The sequence below is a fragment of the Botryllus schlosseri genome, chromosome 10, assembly GCF_051294905.1.
Source record: "Botryllus schlosseri isolate E-star chromosome 10, Bs_hap1, whole genome shotgun sequence".
In the NCBI taxonomy this organism is placed as follows: Eukaryota; Metazoa; Chordata; class Ascidiacea; order Stolidobranchia; family Styelidae; genus Botryllus; species Botryllus schlosseri.
The window spans coordinates 19,111,620-19,134,441 of NC_137245.1; the positions used below are offsets into that span (position 1 = coordinate 19,111,620).

At 42.5% G+C, this 22,822-nt stretch overlaps 1 protein-coding gene across 1 annotated transcript; it reads left to right on the top strand.

Annotated features, from left to right (window-relative positions):
• Positions 1-767: 767 nt before the first annotated feature.
• Positions 768-22,044, top strand: LOC145448534 (uncharacterized). Its single transcript, XM_080326942.1, has 13 exons — positions 768-953; positions 1,015-1,047; positions 1,137-1,169; positions 1,267-1,299; positions 2,275-2,331; positions 2,391-2,480; positions 2,796-2,888; positions 2,960-2,996; positions 3,056-3,107; positions 7,278-7,325; positions 19,472-19,605; positions 21,236-21,403; positions 21,590-22,044. The coding sequence occupies exons 1-13, from the start codon at positions 841-843 to the stop codon at positions 21,674-21,676; spliced, it is 978 nt and encodes a 325-aa protein (XP_080183068.1). The 5' UTR covers positions 768-840; the 3' UTR covers positions 21,677-22,044.
• Positions 22,045-22,822: the final 778 nt, after the last annotated feature.

Here is a 22,822-nt window from a genome sequence, read left to right on the forward strand (position 1 = left end):
GATGATGATATTAATGATATTGATAGGGCAGGTGCCAAACGGCGTGTCTCGGCCCAAGTGACTATATTGCGTGTGCGGTTGGTGGATTTCGTCGGATTTTCACACGCGAAAGTCTGGCGTTTTTGCACATCATAGGATTGAATAAGTATTGCTTGTCGCAATGAGTTATCGACCGTGCCGGTATTGCATCCGCTTTGTACGCCTATTGTCGTATCTGTGCATAATTCCATTGACCTCTTTTATTAGCGCAGCGAGGTTCACTGGCCGCATGAGATTGCGTGTGGTATTAATGGTGTTTGTCGACTACTATGGGTATTTACACCAGGCCAATTTTCTTCATTTTATTCCGTAGCGACCGACTTGTAGCACGGCCCACTTCTAGACTTTTTATAAGACACCGCTTACACGGATGGGATGGCGAGGAGGAACTTCCAAAACATTGATCCGAATTCTGGAGTCGACCTCGGTCGGACTCGAACCCGCAACCCATTGGTGCCGTAGGAGAGGCTTTGCTACTTATCATGGCTGCTGCAATGCTGCATAACCAAGCCTAGAAGTGTGAAACTAGTTGTAATTCGATTGGAAATTTACGGGAGCCAACAACAATTCTCTTCAGTCAACCTAAGAGTATTATGCATTAACATTATTTATGTGTGGTATAGGTATTAGTGTTAGTATTAATTCAACAAGGCTCACTACCGTATGAGATGCGATGTTAATTATTTTGGATATTGTGTAATCAAAGTATCAAGTGTTTTTATTGAAAATTATATGAAGTAAACGACCAATTTTACAGTCAATCGCTAACATTATTGAGCCTAATATTTACGTGTGTCGGACATGACTCGATATTCTTCGGACTCTGACTCTGACCGGAAGCGTTCTAGTAAGAAAAGTAAAAAGAAGTCCAAAAGCAGAAGGCGTAGCCGCAGCTCCAGCGCCGACAGACGAAGGTAACAAACACGCCTCTGAAAATGTATATCTGGCGTAAATCCACTTTATCCGTTGACACAGATCACGCGACGCGAAACGCCGTTCGAGATCAAGGTGAGTTATTCCGTTTCCGCTGCCTTTTCCAAATGTTTCTTATCGGACCATCGACACACGCTGACTCATGTGACGTCATACGTATTTAGATCACGTGACTCAAGGCGTCGTTCCAGATCGAGGTGCGTTATCCGGCCAGGCACTTGTGTCTGGAAGTGCTCGCGGGTTATTGATGTTGGTAATTTGCTGACTGCGTGCGAATGTTGTGCATTGTTTCAGGTCGCGTGACGCGAGGCGAAGATCAAGATCAAGGTTTGTGGCATTTGCGTGGGTTATCCGGTTTGAGAATATATTTGCTTTGTTCTATACTGCAGGGATGTCAAACATACGGTCCGCGCAGTAATTATGAGCAGAGTAGAAAAATTCTTGCATTACCGAGCACATTTCTAACAAATGTTTTTCACGGAAACGAAAACGGCATCGACATAAACCCGAATCGCGATTTAATACTGATGAACCAAATTCCAACGCCCGCGTTTGTAGTTAAATTGTATTCCTCATAACGCATACCCAGGGTTAATGCCAGATTACGACTTTATAACGAAGGGATCATAGAATTATACCAACTTATTCGTCGTTAGAGCCAATATTTTAGCCGTTTATAACTGTATTCAACCCGCCAATTATCGTACTTCTGCCAGTTATTATAACCACCCCAATGATCGGTGATTTAATGTAATATACTATCACGTACACAGGCTTGAAAATAATGTTTAAGTACTCGAGTAAAAAACACGGGCATGGATTTTGAAATAACACTTTGGAATAATTTGCCTGGTGCGACCCGCGAGCTATCTGCAGGTTTGAATCCGGCCCGCGACGCAAGTTGACTTTGACCCCCCTGCTCTACTGTGCCAATGCTAGGGCTGGCGCATTTTGGCGTCGAATTCGTGGTTAGTCTCGGTGTGAACTGACGGAATATGAAATCAATCGGCCCTGAAAACTTGCTTCATATGAATCTAATGAATTTGCCGGATGAATAATCTCAACAGGATGATGCATCTGTCCTATCAATGTCTCGTATTCGTTCATAAGTCTGATATCGGTTCGAAATCGTTCGGAGTTATGCACCTAAACCACAATTCTGGAAGTTTGCAAATCCGCCCTAAATCGTCCAATCAGGTTTTCTAAGTTCTATCAAAAACCCACACTCATTTCCCTAGCCCCGTGGGTGCCACGCGCAATAATCCACCACTGACCACTATTGAGATGTTATTTGTTGTCCAGATCCAGGAGCGATGATTCTTACTATTCGAGGCGATCGCGCAGGCGCACAAGATCGCGGTGAGTATAGGTTTTCAGCGATAATGCCGACTGTCCGTCATATCAGCGACTAAATTTAGGTCTCGGGAGCGTCGAAGCCGAACCCGTTCGAATTCGAGAGAGGGACATTCGCGAAAGCGTCGCAGTCGGTCTCGATCGAAAGAAAAAACGTGAGTGCTTTTTTCGTTGGTATATATTGTACGCTATCGCAACAAACCATGTAATCATATTGTCAATATGAATATATTATTTATTTATTGTTGGTTGCTAAATTAAAGTAAGTAATGCAAGTAGATGGAAATCACTTCAGTACTCCGGAAAAGTAAATTTACTTCGTTACTGATGACTTTTGATTTGTGTGGGGTGATATAGACATGTCGAGCTTGATAAGAGGTGGTTAGTCAAAAAAACATGGGAATCACTGTTTTAAAACGTCACGACTCCGTAGTTGAAATATTAGGGTGATTTTAAAATTTTGCGTTCAGCAATAAAGGAAGAAAGTCACGGAATCGCTCGCCCGAATTCTGTGCGTTCAAGACCAAGACGCTGCCGCCCTTGCCGACTGCCGCGAAAAAGAAGTAAATTCATTCCGATTCCACTGCCGTTTTCTTTGCTCTGTTAACCTAAGTCTTACTCCGTCACGTTGCAGAGATCCGTGCGAAGACATCCCGGGGTTTTCAGAAATGGTAGGTTATTGTTTCAGAGTTTGCGATTCGCCTTGCGCTCAACGTATTCGTGTTTGCAGACTCCGGCCCAGCAGAACAGACTCCGAGTGCAAGCCGCCTTCAAAGCTCTGGGTGAGTCACGTGACTAAAATGCGATGAAATCGCATGTCGGTGAGACGGATAGATTTTGGAGAGTTCTCAACCGGGGCCTACGATATTACGAATATCGTAAGCCCCGTCTCAACTCTCTGAGCGCTCTGTTGGACAACTAGAAGATATTCAGCTTTTCAAATTGGATAAGAATTAAAATTGTACCAACACAACTTTGGCTGATATGTGCAAGCGGTGTCTTAAAAAGCCAGGAGGTGAACCGCACCACGAGTCTGCAGATACGGGATCAAAATAAACGCAATCGTCCTGGTGTAAATGACCATTGAAGTCGACAAACAGCATGGATAACACAAAACCAAAAAACTTTCGCATGGAAAAGTTTTTGACGCGTAACTTAACTCCCTAACATATATTTGAAAAACTGATGCCGTAGTAATTATAATGAATTGAGTGTTGCAGCAATTTGAGCACTGGCTTGGAACAAAAGTGTGTAATACCATTAATGCTAATCTGATCTGCACTGCAGATTTTGTTGAAAACCAAAGTAGCACCTGTCACAGAGTTTCGCTAATATTTATTTACAAATTGGAATCTGCATAATGTTGGCAATTTAAGACAGTCTGTTTTCGATGATAATCCGTTGATGCGAGCTCGCGAATCCTTCCTGTAGCCGCTGCGTGCCGGTCTTTTATCCCACGCTGACCATTGTGACGCGTTTCTCGCTACAATCGACTCAAATTCGACTGTCGCGTAATCCTTTCCACATCTTCTCTCTGATCTAATTTGTCTAATATACGTATGTGCGTGTGTGTGTCTTGAAATTTATGTTATTCGTTAATTGGATGCGGCTTGTCCATATTTGACTAATTATGCATATCAGTCTCCGTTGGATGTCATTTGTGTGATGGTCGGGTTTTGCAGTTTGAATTAGGCGCCGGCCATTTTGCTAATGGCTTATACCTATCACCGATGAGCATCATTCGTATTGGAACAGGATTCGGACTGGATCTTCCACTATTCTATGATGCTGGATCCGGATTCGTGTCAGATTATGTTTCGGATATGCTTAGACAGTTCCAAATGCTAAATTATCTTTAACGCGATGTAGAAACTGCATTAATTCCTTTGTAGTCCCATGAATGGTACATATTTGAACTTGTCGCGTTTTCTATCTACACTGTGGTGACATAATAATGACTGATACGATAGCCGAGGCTCGGCTTTGAAGAGTTGTTTACGTTTCATGTCGCATTTCACCATGCTATATTTTTGTTGCGTGTGATGTTGATTTGTAATGTGGACAAATAAAGATTCTCTCTCTCATACTCTATTCGGATCCGAATCACACAGCTACTCAATGTTGCCCAACCATAACCGCAAGCTAACGAACGCTACCGTCTTTGGTCAGCGGGCAAGATCTCGCGACTTTTAATCGCATGCTGTCGGAAACACTGCGGTGTGCTCGGCATCGCAGAATCAATCAACTCATATCCTCAGGTTCAAATGTTAAATCACCGCCCAAGACAGGCTAGCTAAAGCGCTACAACGAACATCACGTAGCGCCCCGAACACGCCTTGTAACGTTAATCAATCTCTCGATATCGCAGTCAATCCCTTTAATGACCTTCTGAGGATGCATTGTCGCCGGTTCGGCGGCGCTTAAACCATAGCCGGCTCTGTTCGCGGTTGCGGGCTTTTGTCCCACGCCGAAGCATCGCGTATCGCTGGCCTGCGCAATTCCCTGGACACGTGACGAGGTCACGCTCGGCTGCTACGCGGGAAAGCTGTATTTAATCCGTTCAGGCCGTGCGACAGATATATTTATGATGGTGGTTGATTGATTTGTAATCGCGTGTGAGCGACAGCGGTAATGTAATCTTGTCTAGGTCCGCATGTCAAATTATGTCACATTACGGTAACGAGGTGCGGATTTGTACTTCAGTGCTGACTTACATGTATCCCTAGAAGGATTAATGTTTAAGAAGCCATTGGCGGGATTCCTCGATGAGCATTCAATTGAGGATTACCGATAGGAACTCGAGACTTGACACCCGCGTTAATCTAATTTTGTCCTCGTTGTGAGAACGTGGCCTATCAACGAAAGGGTATGCGGCCCAACGCTCTGAAAATGCGAGGGTGGACAATAGGCGTGTGTTACCACCATAGTCCTGACTCCAGGCCATCAGCACTTTCTGGTGCCCCATTTTGGTCTCACTCCCATTCCAGAAAATATATCAAATACACCGATCCTTAAGAAGATTCATCCCAGGTATGTATGTACGTACACTGAGTTATGTTCGCGCCACCTTGTTTGGCTCTGAGGGCGGGAGCTATAACCCACTCTGTCCTTGAGATATATCTCCGTAAGAATTGGTGTATTCCACTCGTTATCAACCATTGGTATAGGTGTAAAAGCAACATTTGGTTCCTGAAAGTGCCGTTTACAGCGCAGTTCCCCATCAGAGTAGGTAGTCCTGTCCACATCTGTTGGAGGTAACCTGGTCTGCAATGAACACGGGGTGATTACTTCATGAATGTAATCGTTTGCGATTACTTCTGAACCCCGCGATTAAGACTACGATTACAGCAAAATCTGTAAGTAGTCGATTACGATTACATGGGGAAAGTAATCACGATTACTCGTGGCTTCACTAGGTGTCTACAATATACGACTGTGCGTCTGACGTACCACCATCAACCTATACCATTGATGCGTGGGGTGGAAGTTTATTGTCCAACACCCCATTGTCACCCTACACCCCCGACATTGTGTTACCTATAGATATCAGTATACTGATACCTGCAAGTCTAGTGACACGTATCATTGGCGTAATGCCGAACTCCTATATGAGAATGCTCTGATTTTTCGTCACCAATGTAAGGACTTCTATGTTATTCGAAGTATGAAATACAACGGCTGGGAGTGTTATTCAGCAAACTAAGAAGTAGTATGTCTGATGCATGTGCCACTCAAACCAAATTTATAAATATACTTCGTGTCGAAGTAAAGAGAAGAGTATTCGAATAGATTTGAAATCTAGCTTTCAGCTGCCAACCAGCTCTCAAATCAGGAATCCAGGCACTAAACCACCTGCCGTTATCAAATTGAGCTATTCCGCGATTCATGGACCCTTGCAATCTTTGATAATCGGGGCATAGACATGACGGGGTGTGGGTGGTCCGATATGATCATGATCCCGCGTTTCGCAATAATAAACCCACCATGCGCGATAGAAGCGCCTTGATATCGCATACCGATGATTCAATATTGAAGTCTGCAGTTTCATTATGAATGCTCAAAGCTCCATTACTGCACAAGATCCACTTAGCCTCTTCAAAGGTTTAATTATGGTTCTTCATCTCCCTACAACCCCCCAGAGTCTGACATTTGATTGCGACTCGCGTTGTCTTTTTGAAATCCCGGGAAATTCAAGGGTTAAAAGTGGATATCGCTGTCAATTATTACATTCCGTAAGCAATTCTGAATTAAGTATAAGTCGTGTTTCACTTATTGCTCCCGCGGGACCTTGTTTCGTATTATTAGCTCTGTCGGCGATGGGATGATATTCAATACAGGGACAGTTATACTGTTGGCTCGGCTGCGATATTAACCTGTTTCGATTGTGGCTGCATGTAGTTTAACGGGTAGTGCCATATCTGCTTCTAAAATGGACATTCGTCCCTTGCACTTGTATCTTGTGGGTGGTATGTGACCGAACCTGTTGATGCGATTTTCTGTCGTATGAACCATAATATAAGCCGAGGCTTTTTCAATTTCAATTACTCCCTCCGGACCCTGACCTGACCGTACACGCCGCCTTTAACCTTTGCCTCAAGCATAAACCCGCCAGTTACAACTTGAAAAGCTGTCGGTTGATTAAGGGGTGTATGATATATACACATAGCGATGGTGCGAACCACTGAAGGGTTCTGGTTCGTGTGAACATGAACTTTTACCAAATCTCCTCTGTGAACTCGAACTTACTCAGTCACATTTCCGTCTCATCAGACTTAGTTAACTAGGGAGTGTAACAGTGCTAGGCCAAGCACGTAGCAGTGATGAAACAAGTCATTTTCGGATTATCAACTAAAATAGCGTGATATTTCAAACAACATTATGAAAACTCAGCGTGGTCAATCTGATAACAGATCGAAAATCCGACTCGCGTAATGTTCTACGTATCTTTTCAGACACCGTGACAACGTTGGAATCGGCTACAAAATCGACACCCGCACCAGGTATAAGTTTCGTTATTTTACTTTGTGGTTTCCCGATATTTGAGCGTTTGACACTTCAGCACGTGACTTTAGAACTCCAAATCTGACGCTTGGCCCCAAAATTAATCCATGTATTAACCCATAACTCCATGCCTAACTCTAACCACAAGCTGAAGTGTCGCAGGCTCAAATGTCCACGAGCCTCATACATTTCGGTATGTCTCTGTATGAGCGTAGGCAACTTTACTCCTGATCCAAATAGATACTGCAGCTTACTTGTGCGTTTGTGTTCAAGTCTCTGTGTTTTACCCTTTATATCAATGAATCTCAAACTGGGGTGCGCGGTACCCTATATTATTGGTACCTCATGAGGCCGTTTAAATGCTTTGATCTCGGGGTGTTCAATCTGCGGGTACGGGAGCATAGGCATCATCAGCATATTGGTGCCTACCGTTTCAGGACACGCCAAGATGCGTTGCCGCGAAGTGCGATGGTAAAGAGATCTGCGGCGGTGAAACCGTGGCCCGAAATGATAGACACGCGTCGATCGAAAGTGTGTGTGTGTGTTTAGGGATCTGATATATGAAAGGTATTGTGATGGAATTACCGGTAGGTAGAGGAATGAGGGGGCTGGGGGCTTCGCTTCCCAGAGGCTGTGTTGGTCCCCCGTGGGCGGCCAAGACCCGCTCTTTTGGTGGTTTGGATGTTCATTTGAACCTATTTCAATGTCATTCGCGATATGCCTGATGCGCGGTACAGACGGAACCAAACAAAGCCGGTTCTGATCGTGAAGAACACCAGTCACATTGACACCATAAACACCAATGTGTTTAGTTTTGTTGATTTTTTAAGGGAACGTGAGTCATTTAAAAATTGATATGTGACCGTGGCGGGATTTTTTCTTAAGTTTGAGAACCACTTTCCCTATGTTATTTCAGTGCGGCTATGTAAAATAGCTTCTGATAATTGAAAGAATTCCGATTTCTTAAAATCCTATTTGATTTCGGTAATAAGATCACTTGAGGGGCGCAATGAAGAAATTTCCGTGATCGAGTTACAGTACTTGGAAAAGTGGATTAGTGTCGACGCGCCGGTTCGCAACGCCCCGCTTTTACGCACCTTTCCAGATCCCTAAAAGTGCGGTAATGGACATCGTTGACAATTTAAAAATTCGATTCCCAATCGGCGCAACCCAAATTGAAAGGGCGGCAGAAGCGCGCGCCGTAAATTAAATGACGTTCGCGTTTAACCGCGCTGCCAGCGGCCTAATAACACTCGGGCGAAATCGAGTTACTTAGCTTGATTTGGTGATATTGGTCGCCATTTTTAACTATGCCTTTGCGGGGTTGGAGTTGAAGACGCCGCGCTACGCATCATCGGAGACCGCGCATGCGTATGCACGAGTTTGTGAAGTAATTTTTTTGTAGCTATATGTAAGGGTGAATGAAATTGAGTCCGCTGCGTTTACGCTCTAAAATACAATCACGCATCGATTGCTGAGAACCTGAACTCAGCATATGTCCATCGCGAGTATAATATTATCCGCCGCACGCTCTTCTGTACTCATCACCTGAGTTGATCAACAACGAACTATATACTTCGACTTTTTCCTAGGTTACTGTTTTTTGCACTACCACCTCTACTCAACAGTTTTTTAGGCAAATTACTTTTCACATTTTACGTTTAAAATTTATAAACGTAGAAAGTAATTTAGGATAAGTGTGCAATGTGCATCACTTCAAGGCAGAGGCGGGCAACTTCTCCGGTCGACGGGCCTGATATAGGAAAATGAAGTACTTGCCGGGTCGAATTACAGAATCGTTACATTAATCGCGTACTTATCCGCCCATACAAGGAATAAATCGTATTTAAAGTAAACTTTAGGTTTAAAGCATCAGAAACCAATAACCCTATTTAATGAATTTGTTAGCCTGATGTGCTTCAATAGCTGTGGAGTTCAATCAGACATCTGTGGTCGATCATAGTTGTCAACAACTTCTTTGGACTCTAGCTCCATGTCAGGTTTAGAAACCCTTAGTAAAGACTGCACGTGAACATCAATTACATGTATATTGTAACGCAGCCTTGTCTTGTTAATGTTTATTGTCTGAAATGTTTGCTTGCAAATGCATTGTAGGTATTGTAGACAGAGCCAGCAGTTTCATGACTATCTTTCTCAGGTTGGCAAACTTGAATTCATTCTTTGACGGGACAGTCGGTCATTGACATTTGTAGATGTCATAGAAGGAATCCTAAAGTCTAAAACGAGGAAACTGCGGGACACCAATTTTTGAATGAGGCGAATTAGGCCCCTCTTTCAGGGTCTTTTTGCGATAGTCGCGAAGATGCATCTTTCAATTTAGATTCGTCTGCGATTAAGTGCAAAAATTATGTGCCCGTCGACAAAATCGACCATTTGAACTACTTAAGTATTTTTCAAACCTTTCATTTTGTACTTCCGGTAGAACTACGTCATGTCTTGGAAATTGCTTCCTATATTTGTAACCGAGCAGGAATTTATTGCGTTACTTCTACTTGATTAGCAACGATGATTACTTTGATTTCTTCTGTTTGGTTCTTGGCAGCACTTTTTGTACTGATAAAACTGCGGATCAACTCCTGTTACGTCGGACTGGAAGATAAGCTCATCCGTTTTTTCGTCATTACCGTAAATGTTATGGATATCGAATAACGCATGGTGTTGATGGCAGCAAGTCCATCGCACTCTATATTCAATATGCCCGTCTGTATTGATGAACGTGCCATAAACAGATGACACCAACAATCGAATGTTCTGAATTCGAAGCAAATAATATTGACGATATAGTCAAGTCCTTGGCTGATGTTAGCAAAATCGTGCTTGTTGAGGTATTATATAGGTCCAAAATAAAACATGTTGGAAAATCTGCATTTGCAGCAAACGAATGATACTTTGATATACGGTAATCTGTTGTTAAAACCATTAAAAATGCCTGACAGGGCAATGCGCAAATGAGAATATAGCCATAGCGTTAGGGCATAGTGGATGATAAATCGGTTAAGTCGACGCATCTTATGACACGATGGTGTGTAATTCAGCCCCGCTCGCGTACTCTATGGAATACAAAATGTGAAGGTTACGACACGCACATTGTCGCTTTAACCGATCCTGTGTGGTTGTAGAAACACGGAAAGGGCGCGGGATTATTGCGGCGAATGTGAAAAGTCGCAGAATGTAGCAATCCGTCAACGATGTCGGCATATAAATAAATTACTTTTTCGGGCTCGCTTTTTGTACTGTGACCATTCACTCCAAATTCACAGCATCGTTAACACGGATTAGTCAACTCACATGAATAGTACACAATAGCTAGGATAGATAAATGGACCCAGATAAATTCTGAAATGTATCGAGTGAAGTTCGGCATAAACGGTGGTCTATAAATCGATCCACAACATATTTTCCCGTGATATGACAGATTTGTTATTATTAGATCGTGGCGTCCTAGGTATATTGAAACCTAGATACACGAACGAATTATTTAGGTATCGAACTCGTTCAAATTCATTCGTACACTAATATTCATTCCGCAGCGAGGGAATAAGCATCTCAGTACTCGACGCTCGGCGTAATTTATTATCAACTCGATTCCCCGGGGCCCGCAAATCTGTAGTATAGAAATGGCGAATTTGCGGTGGATTAATTAGATTGTAGCCGCGATGAACACAACAAGTCAACTGCCTCGAAGGCGCTAACGCGAACGTAGCGCACTGCCGCCAAGCACAGCTGCCCGAACGACAGTAATAACGTAATGTGTAATTGGAATATGTCCGGGGTCATGCAACGGTTACGCAACAAAGATTATATCGAGATCAAACCAATCAAATAGGGGGTTTCTGTGTTTACGGGAAAGTGCGTAACGATCCGAGAATACATGTATCGTAGCTGTGATTAATTTGGAAGTAAATGGGTGAAATTTACCATCGGGAATCCACTAGATTTTGTGTAGCAGTTTCTCTGGTAGATCGAAGCTAAACTCCTATATTGATGCGTGTTGCAACATGTATCTTCGCGACCAACACAAAGAAAAATGATACATATAGGGACACTCTTCGACATTTCGTTAAGTTACCGTGATTCAGGGGCTTTGTCGCGGGGTTAGATGACAATTTCACTCATAACATCGATGAAAATTTATACCAAAACTATTTTCTGCTTTTTAAAATTGAAAGAAAGTATTTTTGCGCTGCCTAAAATACTGTTAAGTAGAAGTAGAAGTAGTTCACAAACATACCCACTTGAGTAAGGAACACTTCTTTACTGACCGCATGTGTATACTGTAGTCGGCCTGGCTATATCGACGTCAACGAGTAGCTGTAGTTTTAGCAGTGTTGGGATCAAGTCACTACCCTAGAGTCACGAGTCATCTCGAGTCATTGCACATTTTGACTCGAGTCAAGTCAAGTCAATCGATTTTCGAAGGTGATTCGAGTCAAGTCAAGTCACTCGTTTTTTGGAGGTGACTCGAGTCAAGTCGAGTCAAGTCAAGTCAAGTCACGAGTCCAGTCACGATTCAAGTCAAATTGAATTTTCGAAGTATGAGTTATGATGCAAAGTCATTACATTTTGCTAACTGGGTGAAAGACAGATTAATTGACCATTTATTTTGAATCAAATAACGAATATAAAGTTGAATATACATGCAAAAAGGCGTTGTATCGCGCACGTACACTTAGAACTGATAATAAAATGCGTGAGTATCTGCTTATAGCTACATGCTACAGCGTTTTATTATCAGCCAAAATGGAGGATCGAATACGAAGCCTCGAGAAGTTGAAATAAATTGATATGGTACAATACCCATAAACGCATAAACTATGATCGTTCGATTTAAATTATATAAGAGGGTTGGTAAAGGTGAGCTCTGCGTAACGTAAACACTGAGCCGTCTAAGAAACAAAGATACGTTGCTATTAGATTAATCTACCTCTACTACGACAACGTAAGCTGTGATCGTTTCGTTCAATTTACAATCAGTGAATTACTGATTGCCCTCACAAGTGACATCGGCGTATCGCGAACAATCCGAACATACATAAGATAGGGTGATTTAATCGACACCGTTCACTGGATGACTTGAAATTGACTCGTAAATTTTGCTTCGAGTCACGAGTCAATTGACATTTCTGAAGCGCCGAGTCAAGTCAAGTCAAGTCATGCGAAAAAGTTGACTCGAGTCATCCCAACACTGAGTTTTAGTAAGTTACTGTTCTGGTATAATGTATATCCTCAACTTCAATGAAAGAACATCGGGTAAGATACATCACCGGTCGGTCGATGCCTATTTTATGGGTCCGTTCAATAATACATACGCGACCTATGAGAGAGAGCCGAGAATTCGTGACTTACTTAAAGTTTACCAAATCCTTTAATGAGCATCGTTAATGTCTCAATTACTATAACACTCATGCGACTGCGCGCATTTACCTATAGTAGCCTCGCATGTCACTAATATTGATATTCTCCAGAGACTGAATTCCTCTGTTTATCTCGCTAATTACGAAACTCGTAATTTTCATATGCGGTTGCTTATAGCTCGCGACAATTTTAAGCAAGCATATGTAGCAGTAATCTTGGTTGTGTCCGTAAAACCGTAGTCGAAGGACGCCTTTGGGATTGCCCGCAAGCTTCCGAGAGCAAGGGACCCTTGATTGATAGCGTGTCGTTTCTTGGCTGAGCCCTGTAATTAGCGGGCTTTAAACGAAAAATATTGACGAAGTCTACCCCTGCGTTCCGTATAAACAAGTCGTCTGTCATCGTTGGAATATGGCGTGTCGTCGAAATAATGAGACCTTTTCAGCGTTCGTACGTCACCGTATATCTCGCGGCCGTCATTGTCAAGGCGATTTGGTAATAGGACTTCAAATTCCGAAGGCGGGAGTGCATTAGCCGAAATTCGATGCTGCGTGATTTGATGTTGATTGTGAGGGCACGTTCGATTGCGTATACACATGCATCAACTTGACTAATGGATACATTCGGTGACAGAACGCCGGAAATTAAGTTAATGGTACACGCGCGTTCGTCATTACGAGCCAGAAGTCGGCACGGCTGTTATTTTTCATTGTTTCTCGGGTAAATTCGAAATAACGGATACGATGTAATGTAAGATCGTAGCTATGTTGACTATTGTTGAACAACTTGGCCGCCCGGATTTTTTACCGCGCGTCCTGCGTTGGTGGGTCACCGCCCATAACGAAGTACTTCTTCATTTTCGGAGGACACAAATGGTTGATACTAATCCAACTGTTAGTCGAAGATATCTTTTGATTGATAAATTCCAACTCGCGTGAAATTTATCAACAAAAAGAGGCTTATATAATCAGGGGAAGCGGAATGTTGACTGTAACGAAATGTAATCGCTGTGCCGAGCCGGGAACTATATATGGATCTGAAACGAGGCTCGCTAAATACACGGCAGTAATCGGGTATTAAAATCTAACCGAAAAAGCTGGGTCCCCAAATCGATGCGAAGAACATGGTCGGGCAGCAACTACAGCAACCGAGCCTCGGCGCTGCTTAAAACGCAGTACACACACAAATGTGATCAAATCCGATTAGGTCTCAATTCACCGCAATTTAACTTTGTTGCAAGTTCTCCCACGTACTATAACATGAGGTGTTGCGGGAAATAATTTTGAACGGTAACTCCATTAGCTACATCGTCAACTCGCCGCGCACACTATTAGTCGCGTTTCCCCCAGTGCGCACTCCCCTGGGATAACTCTAATTGAACTACTTGAAGAGATGAATGAGGCTTGTCAATACCAACCCGGTACTGAGGCGAGGTGAGACACCGTTACTTAATTCGCTGTCCTGCTGGATACGGTAATGCTGGTAATTTAACGAGTCTTTTTCCTTGTTTTTCTCGTGTCACATTGTGCAGTGGTTCTCAACCTTTTTATCTTGGCAAGAGATAAATTTTCGAAATAAATTTTGCGGACCGGTGATCCTTAAGATATCAAAAGTATCCCGAAATGTAATGTAAAGACAAATGTATGCAACACGAAACAAATATTGGAAACTTCAATTTAATGAAACATTCGCAGTTGCCTTTTTGATATTGCACCCGTTATACGCGGTTATTGAGGTTTTTGCACTGTAAAGTCTTGCTGTAAACCACCAACTTTATTTTGATTGTCTGGTTTTTTTTTAAACGAACTGCGACTTTGCCGTGGGCTCTGTTATAAAGCCAAATGTCGTTAAATTGCACAGCACAGTCGTGCTTCAGCGATTCTTGTTTAAGAAGCCTTCTTAGTTTTCGCCTATAACCGGTAAACAAGTTATATGCTACTTTTAAACAGTTTTTGGTATAACACTTGCGGCATTGCTTGACGCAAAATATTATGTCGAAAGTCGACCTTCAAGTCTATATTACGACACGATGCAGAAAAATAAGTTACAGATTTCTGAATCAATTAAATTTTAATTTTTGATTTCTTTATTCAATGGAAAAGTGTCTAACTTCTTGCGTTTTGCAATTGAGCCGTAGAGCTGATGTACATTTGGCGAACTGGTAGGAAAGTCGACGGTTGACAAACGCTGGGTCGCAGCCTACTTTGTCAGTATAACTGATTACTGAGGCTAGATTGAATCTCTCGTCCGCGGTGTTTCTGCCCCGTCGATTGATATATGTGAGTACAAGATAATGTCGCGCTGCATCTAAACGACGCTGCGTTACCAATGAGATATAGCAGGCAGAAAATGCTACGCGACAACTCCGCGCTAAGCTTTAAGAGCCGGAATAATCAAAGCGCATTCGCCCCGTGTTTGGCACTGTTAAAGCGATTAGGAGAGCGATAAGAAGGCTCGCAGGGATATAATTTGACGACTCGATCAATACATTAGGCCGAATTAGGCAGTTTGGACCTGGGTAGCAAACGGACCGTGTAATTCCGTTGTCATTTGTACTTTTCCCTAAGCAAAGGCCACGCTTTGTCAGATAAACGCGTAATGCAACGGGCGTAATGCGCGTGTGTTTGACAGCTCTCTGTGCGCGTCGCGACCCGCGCGAATTTGTAGCTTGGTAATGACTCGCCTTGTCTTGTTTCACGGTCGCGCGAGTGCCGGGTCTGGCTTTTCATGCTTCGTTTAACATCGGATTCGTTCCGGTTGCTAATTCCGGCGGGAAAACTGGTGCGTGGGCCGCGCTTCAATGACAGATACTATGGTTATATGCCGGGGCGTGTCGGTTACGGTTTATGGTATTTATTTTGCGAGATTGAGCGAATAACGGTTGATGATACTCAACGATTGCGGCAAACTGCACTCGATTATGATAAATGTGGCGATTCTAAAGCCATGCCGGAAGTGCTTGAATTGGAGGTAGTAAAGGTTAACTGTGAAGATCGCTCTAGTCCAGTGCTTTTCAACCTTTTTGAGCTTCGTTCGCACTTTTTTTGTAAAATAAATTTCATTCGCACAATCTAACCGAATATTGAAACTACACCATTTATATGCTCAGATGTGCAACAAATTGGCTACTATGTATCTTAAGCTATCAAGTGTCTCATTAAAAAGGCTACTATTTTCGCTCCTTTAGATTTCAACTATTTCACTAAAACCCTTTTACCAGTGCTTGGATGGCCAGATCTTAAAGCAGGGATCACCAACACAGCCGCGGGCCGCATGAGGCCTGTGAGGTCATATTTTGCGGCCCGTGATCTGATTTCATATTTCGGAAGAACGCCCAGTACTGAAATTTTTTTCAGTTTTAAAATATTTTTGACGTTGTTCAAAATATGCTATTCACCTGTACCGAACACCACTATTCCTCACCAGCTGATACGGTCTCAGTGATGGTATAATAACATTCCATGGAGGAAGAATTAGCTGATATAAATGGGCAATGGGCATATTGCCTTGGCGCACAATGGCGGTGACACTGCCAAGACCGAAACAATCAGAAAACGACTCAGGGCCTCGCCACAAGAGCAATCTTCACGAGCAGATAGTTTTCCAGCAAATACCGTGTCTAGCTAACACCAATATCGATTCTTTAGTCATTGAAAAATGTGGTCAGGTATCGTGCACAGAGCATAGTTCAAAATCGAATGAAAGTGATGATCATGATATTTTTGTTGCTTTTGTATTAGTTAAAAAATATTTTTCTTTCGTGGTAACAATACCCATCGCCATGTCAGAAAGCACAGCGTTGTAGTGACGCGGTGTTAAACTGCGAGGCCTATTTTAATCTCGATATTGAATTCATGCGGCCCGCGGGCTCTACAAAATTTGAAAGTGACCCGAGAGCCATTTTGAGTTATCGACCCCTGTCCTAAAGTCTTTTCTGTACTCCTATCCATCATACAGCGTATTTTTCACGACTGAAAAATACATGCTTGCTGGAAGAAATCGATTTTGAGAACTGACGAAAAGGTCTAAGGCTCCAGTTTGTCGGAAGGGTGAAAAACCCACCTGTTTGTGTTGAGGCTTTTGCTTTATGTCTTGGAAAATAAGGTCCAAACGATCAAGGAGAGACTTTTTTTTCGATTTCCCATTTACTGTCTCGCGAGTATGTGGGAAGAGCAAATAAACTCACGATACTGTGTGTTTTGCTCTTAAGCTCAATCTAAGTTGATAATTCACGACAGTTTAATAACCTTAAAGCAGCTTTTTAGACTACCACCAAAATCTGAGATTTTGTGGCATCTCGCGACCCGAGCCTCACCCATGAAAACGAATTCATTTTTTATAATTACAGTAGTATGCTATGATTTTATGAACATGCATGACATACAGAACGCGCACACCACATTTCTATCCAACACAGTTCTACAGGTCTGACACACGCGATTTCAAATTGGGGTGAATTAAAATCCTTTGCGTGTCGCAGTTGTAGGGACTATGCCGCCGTGCCGACAATGGAGCATATCCATATCGAATGGTTTGGCCAGCCAGTATCGGTCATTTTCGGCCAAGGTTTTGTCGACGCTTATGTTTTGGCACCGCATTTTATCAGCCGTTTGTTGGCCAAAACTTCCTGTCTTCATGTGACAGGACTGTAGGACACAGAAGGGGTTGGCCTCGAAATGAATGAGTATCATAGACCGGAAGTCGCTCGTTGCACATCCCTAGTCCCTGCAGTAGTTCATCCCAACGGTCTTCGACCATGTTTTCCAGAAAAACCAGTCGGACAAATCTTATCACGAATTCTCATGATAAAAACATATATTCTGCGTGTGTCGCTCATTCGCTCCAGTACCCAACACCGTGACCTTAAATTTGTAAACACGATCGCAGAATTTTGCCATAAATTGAACATATATTACATACATATTAACAGACACGACAGTTCTGGCAGCGTGTCGACCCAAAATTATACCATATGCAGTATAATTTGCGTTACAGTAACTTGCAAATGAGAGTCTGTAATGATGGTATTTAGTACTATCCTTTGTTTGTTTTGGGTATTCATGGTGTTTGTCAACTACTATGGTCATTTACACCAGGCCGATATTCTTCTTATTTTCCGTAACTGCCGACTCATAGCACGGCCCACCTCTAGGCTTTTTGTAAGACACCACTGATGCGGATGAGGTGGCGAGGAGGAGCCTAGGTAAGCCTCCAACACTTAGGTATCGGAAGTCGACCTCGGTGTTGCAGCCGCGGATTACACCACTGCGCTATCTCGCCATATACTACTATCCTCGTGCCTTGCACTAATCGATTAGGTATTACGGAAGTATGATGATTATTTAGCGAAAGTAAGCAGAAAGTCAATTTAACGTCATTTTCCAGCCTGTTGCAAGCTCAGACGGGCTGATATAATGTATGTCTGCCATTACACCAGCTTCCAAACCGGGCTTTTTGGTTACATAATATTTATAGTGCAAAAATATTAATTCACTACGGCTTGGGCGAGCTACGACTAGTAGTGCGTCGTGAGTTGATCAAGTTTTTACAATTGCGTCGTAGCAGCAGAAGTTACACTGCCCTCGAATTTCCAATTAGGTTTATTTGAATTATGCCAGGTCAGAAATATTAACAATTATTATTCACTATTTTCATTCGCACTCATCCGGGATTTTCATTCGCACCGTTCGCACCATGTTCGTCATTCGCACTGCAATTTTTTTCATTCGCACAAGTGCGAACCATCACACAGGTTGAAAAGCACTGCTCTAGTCTGTAGAATTGAAAATATGGATTGTAACGTGTGTCAGTGAATACAGTGAACAGTTTGACTTCAAATTCTGTTATGGGGAAGTATATGGTGCCATCACCACTGACTCACTTAGTACCCTCTATTGGACAAATCACTTAGTACCCTCTATTGGACAAATCTTACTTGAGTACTCCTAAAAAGTAAAATTCGGTTCGTTACTACTAATCACATGCGATGACATAAACTTGCTCGTAATTGCATCCGGATTATTCATAATTGAAGAGTCGGTCAAACCAGATGATGGGTTTCAACGTTATCCCGCAAAGCAATATTAGCGCAAGGGTGAAACCTGGGCCCCCGCCTGCGTTTTTAGTGTTGCCCATATCTCGATTCCGTAATCGCATCTTGCAGGGTGTCTTTGAAACGTTCATGCGTGTACTTTGCAAATCTTCACAGGAAATGACTTTTGGCTCATTTAGCCGTGAATAGTAAACATTATCACCTTATCCGTTGTATGACGTCAGATTTGTTATATTTGTGACCTACGGTTGACTCCATCGCGTCTCCATGCGGTGGAGAATCATTTGCTATGATTTGGTAGTTATAACTTGATTTTAATGCTATCAGCTCGTGTTGCTGGATCGTCGGTGCTTATATCGATGCCGCTTGCGGTACTCAGTAAACTCCCCGCTCCTGGTGAGCTATTTTGTCCAGTGCTAAAAGGACGGTCACTGTGCGCCATCGCGGGAGACGAACCAGGTGGTCATTTACCAAGTTCCGTGGTACAAAACTTTCGCAATTTATCGGACTTTGCGTCATGCTCACTGGAGACAATGTAAGCGCCGGTTAACAGGTTTAGTGCACGCGATTGACTTTCAATTTTCGGCCACACACTGTAAATTGTAAATACATGGACAGAAAGTAAGTGTTGTAAGGGTGATCGGAATTGAATTATAACATCGTAAACGAATTGTGTTACCGTTTTTACGTGCCGCAACATCGACATGTTCGCCTTTGCAGGGGAGACCGCGATAGATCAAATGGAACGCGCTCAGGTGATTGCCGACATCGAGGACGACGGCTTTATGCCGACACACTTCTCGTCTTCACGATCCAGTAAAGCCAGCGAACCGCCGAAATCGAATTGGCCGTCGGTAAGGCGTTTATTGTGTGTATTACGGGGTTTAAAATCGGATTGAACCTTCGTCTGCTCAGTCTTGGACAACTCGATAATTCTACTAGATAATTCTAGTTGTCTAATAATTAGACTAATTAGAGCGAAATGTCGGTAATGTAATTGTAATCCAATTTGTTGTTTCTATGCTGTAATTTTATTTCTAATCTTAGATCTGATTTCCCTGTAAATGCTACCGGAGAACTGTATAGCGCGAAACGATCCAAGCTTGCTGTACAGACATTTTCCATCCTCACGCTAATAGGAATGAACCATGATTTGATATGAACCGAACTTGATTCAAGTTTTCGCGAATACAATAATTCTAATTCTAATCTAATTTGGAAATACCTGTGTAGCTGTAATACTGATTCTACTCTAATTTGAAGAAAAAAACTTTGTAGTTGTAATTCTAATTCTGATCTAATTTGGAAATAACTGAGTAGTTCTACTCTAATTTGCAAGGAGCCTGGTTGTAATTCTTATTCTAATCTAATTTGGAAATAACTGTGTAGCTATAATTCTAATTCTACTCTAATTTGGAAAAGCTTTGTAGTTATAATTCTGATTCTTATCTAATTTGGAAGTAACTGTAGATATAATTTAATTCTACTCCAATTTCGAAAAAACGTTGTGGTTGTAATTCTAATGTTAATCTAATTTGGAAATAACTGTGTAGCTATAATTCTAATTCTACTCTAATTTGGAGAAAACTTTGTAGTTGTAATTCTAATTCTAATCTAATTCGGTTAAGCTGGAAATTTTCTTGTCGCCAAAGTCTACCCCTGTTGATCCGCCTCAACCTGTGTGGCTAGGGAATGCCCAGCTGTAACGCAAGCACATCCGAAAACCACTTTCCACTTTGCAAAATCGAAAGTGTATTTTGATAAAAGTCAACTCCAAGGCATACAAATGAAAGCGTGAACGGCCACTCCCAACGACGCGAAATCTGTCGTCTCTATAATATTCCGCACAATCGGGATTATCCAGCAGTTGTTTGCCAATGGCATAATTTACGGCCTTTGATTGCTCAGCATCAAGCGTGTTCTTTCCAATTCTCTACTAGTTGCTTAGGATTACCCCTGACGAGTGAGTGTCAGCCGAAAATATTCGGGTTCATTTCAATATGAATATTAGGGGTCTTCTAAAATGACTTTTTTCTCAAATCGTACTGGCTACTAGATAAAATTGTTAGGTTACCTAATTTAAGCCTACACACCAAATTTGGTTCAATTCCAACCAATAGCCGCATTGCTAGCCGCGAACCAAATTTGGTGTGTAGGCTTAAATTAGGTAACCTAACAATTTTATCAAGTAGCCAGTACGATTTGAGAAAAAAGTCATTTTTGAAGAGCCTAATGAATATACTATTCAACGTCATAGCAGCGAGGATAATATGGAAAGTTCAGATCTGTACCTGTTATGCGATCACTCAGATTATAATGCACACCCCCACAGTGGGAAATAGCATCGAAACTCTAATACCCGTGGATATACTAACTCTCCGTGGCAAGGGGCTAATAATTTCAGTACTTGAAAAAGTTGTCTCTTACTAATCCACTCGAATCATTAGAATTAATACAACCCGCGACCTTTTCCGCGTTGCACAGAACCTGATCGACCAGGAAGACTATCACGAGATGGCGATATTCGGCAATTCGAGCGCGCTCGCCCTGGACGAGAAGAGCAAAAAGCAGATCAGCGACGCCACCGAGGCCATCGCGCCGAAAAAAGTCCTGTGGAGAGACAGGGACCCGAAATCTCTCGCTCATCCCAACGTGGGTACCGTTGTGTGCAGACTTGTACAAACTGCTGGGTATTTAAAATTAAGAACTAGAACTAGAGCTACCCAAAGAACCAGTACAACGTCAACTGGACCGTTAGTACCGGTCTGGTTGTGTACGCTGAATGGCTGGTAGCGCGTGACGCGTTTCACGGTCCGTCAATCTATCTAATTATTTCAGCTGCACATCAGTAAGGACGAGGCGGACAAGAGATGGATCGGGAAATTAATCGAGATGAGAAACGCAGCTCTGCAAACGAAGGCGTAGTTTATAACAGATGATGTCGACACACTAACGATTTGAACCACATGGCCAGCGTAGAGCCGCCCATCTTCTCGACTAGGTTCCGGCTACCGCGATTTTATAAGATCTTACTCGCGACCTAGCCGCGGTATTACGTCACCAATTGGATTACGTAACGGAGAATTCGCATAATTCCCGTAGTACGGCACCTTTGTGATGCCGTGCAAGCCGAGGTACCAATTTTGGTCACGCCCGTTACCCGTTTTGCACTGGAGGTTACTTTGAATGTTGAGTTGACCTTTTCGGGGTTCGAAAGATGTCTGGGCCTGATTCCCGCATTGCCTTCGAGATCGCTGTGAAGGCGGACTACGAAATAAATCGATTCGAAATTATGAGCGTGTGTGGAACGCATTATGATTACGCGGTATGTTGTTGCAGACGTGAGGAGCGTTCAGGGATCAACTAAAATAGCTAATTAAAAATAATTTGCGTTAGTTCAGACATCGTTCGATAAGCGCGATTCGCGGCTGATTGTATAGAAATCCTCATCGATTGAGGTGGTATGTAAAGAAGCCTCATTGTCCAACTCTGTGTCTGATATTATTCACTAGTAGGTGTCTGATTAAAGGACTACTCCAAGTCGTTTCGAATGGCTCCTATCTTTTCATTATATCGCAATTTTACGGTTTATTGATTTCATAAAAGTTTCAATTAAATGTTGATGATGAGGATGATGATTATGATGTCTATACTGAAAACTACTAGGGGCACAATCGAGTATTCGATTATCACTCATCGTGTCGTCATATGAGTATAGTAATATTGAAAGTTAAAATATATACCCTTTGAGCGGCCTCAAACAAAATAATACCATTGCTTTACCACATTGAAGTTGATTTGGTATTTTTTCGACCATACCTATTTCATTGCACTTTATAACAGTGCTCTGGTTTCATCACGAATTCACGGTAATGTCATATTCACTATCTTGCCTAGCGTTGCGCTAGGTGTTTTCGATGCCTTGACACTGCCAGTAATGTGTATCTACGGTAGGTTTCCAATTGATAATGACGTATAGTTTTAGTACTTGGTAAGGATCGTCTCTGACTACGCCACTCGAATCCTTACAATTAATGCTCGATTGGTATTCGAGTACTGAATCAGTCCTCT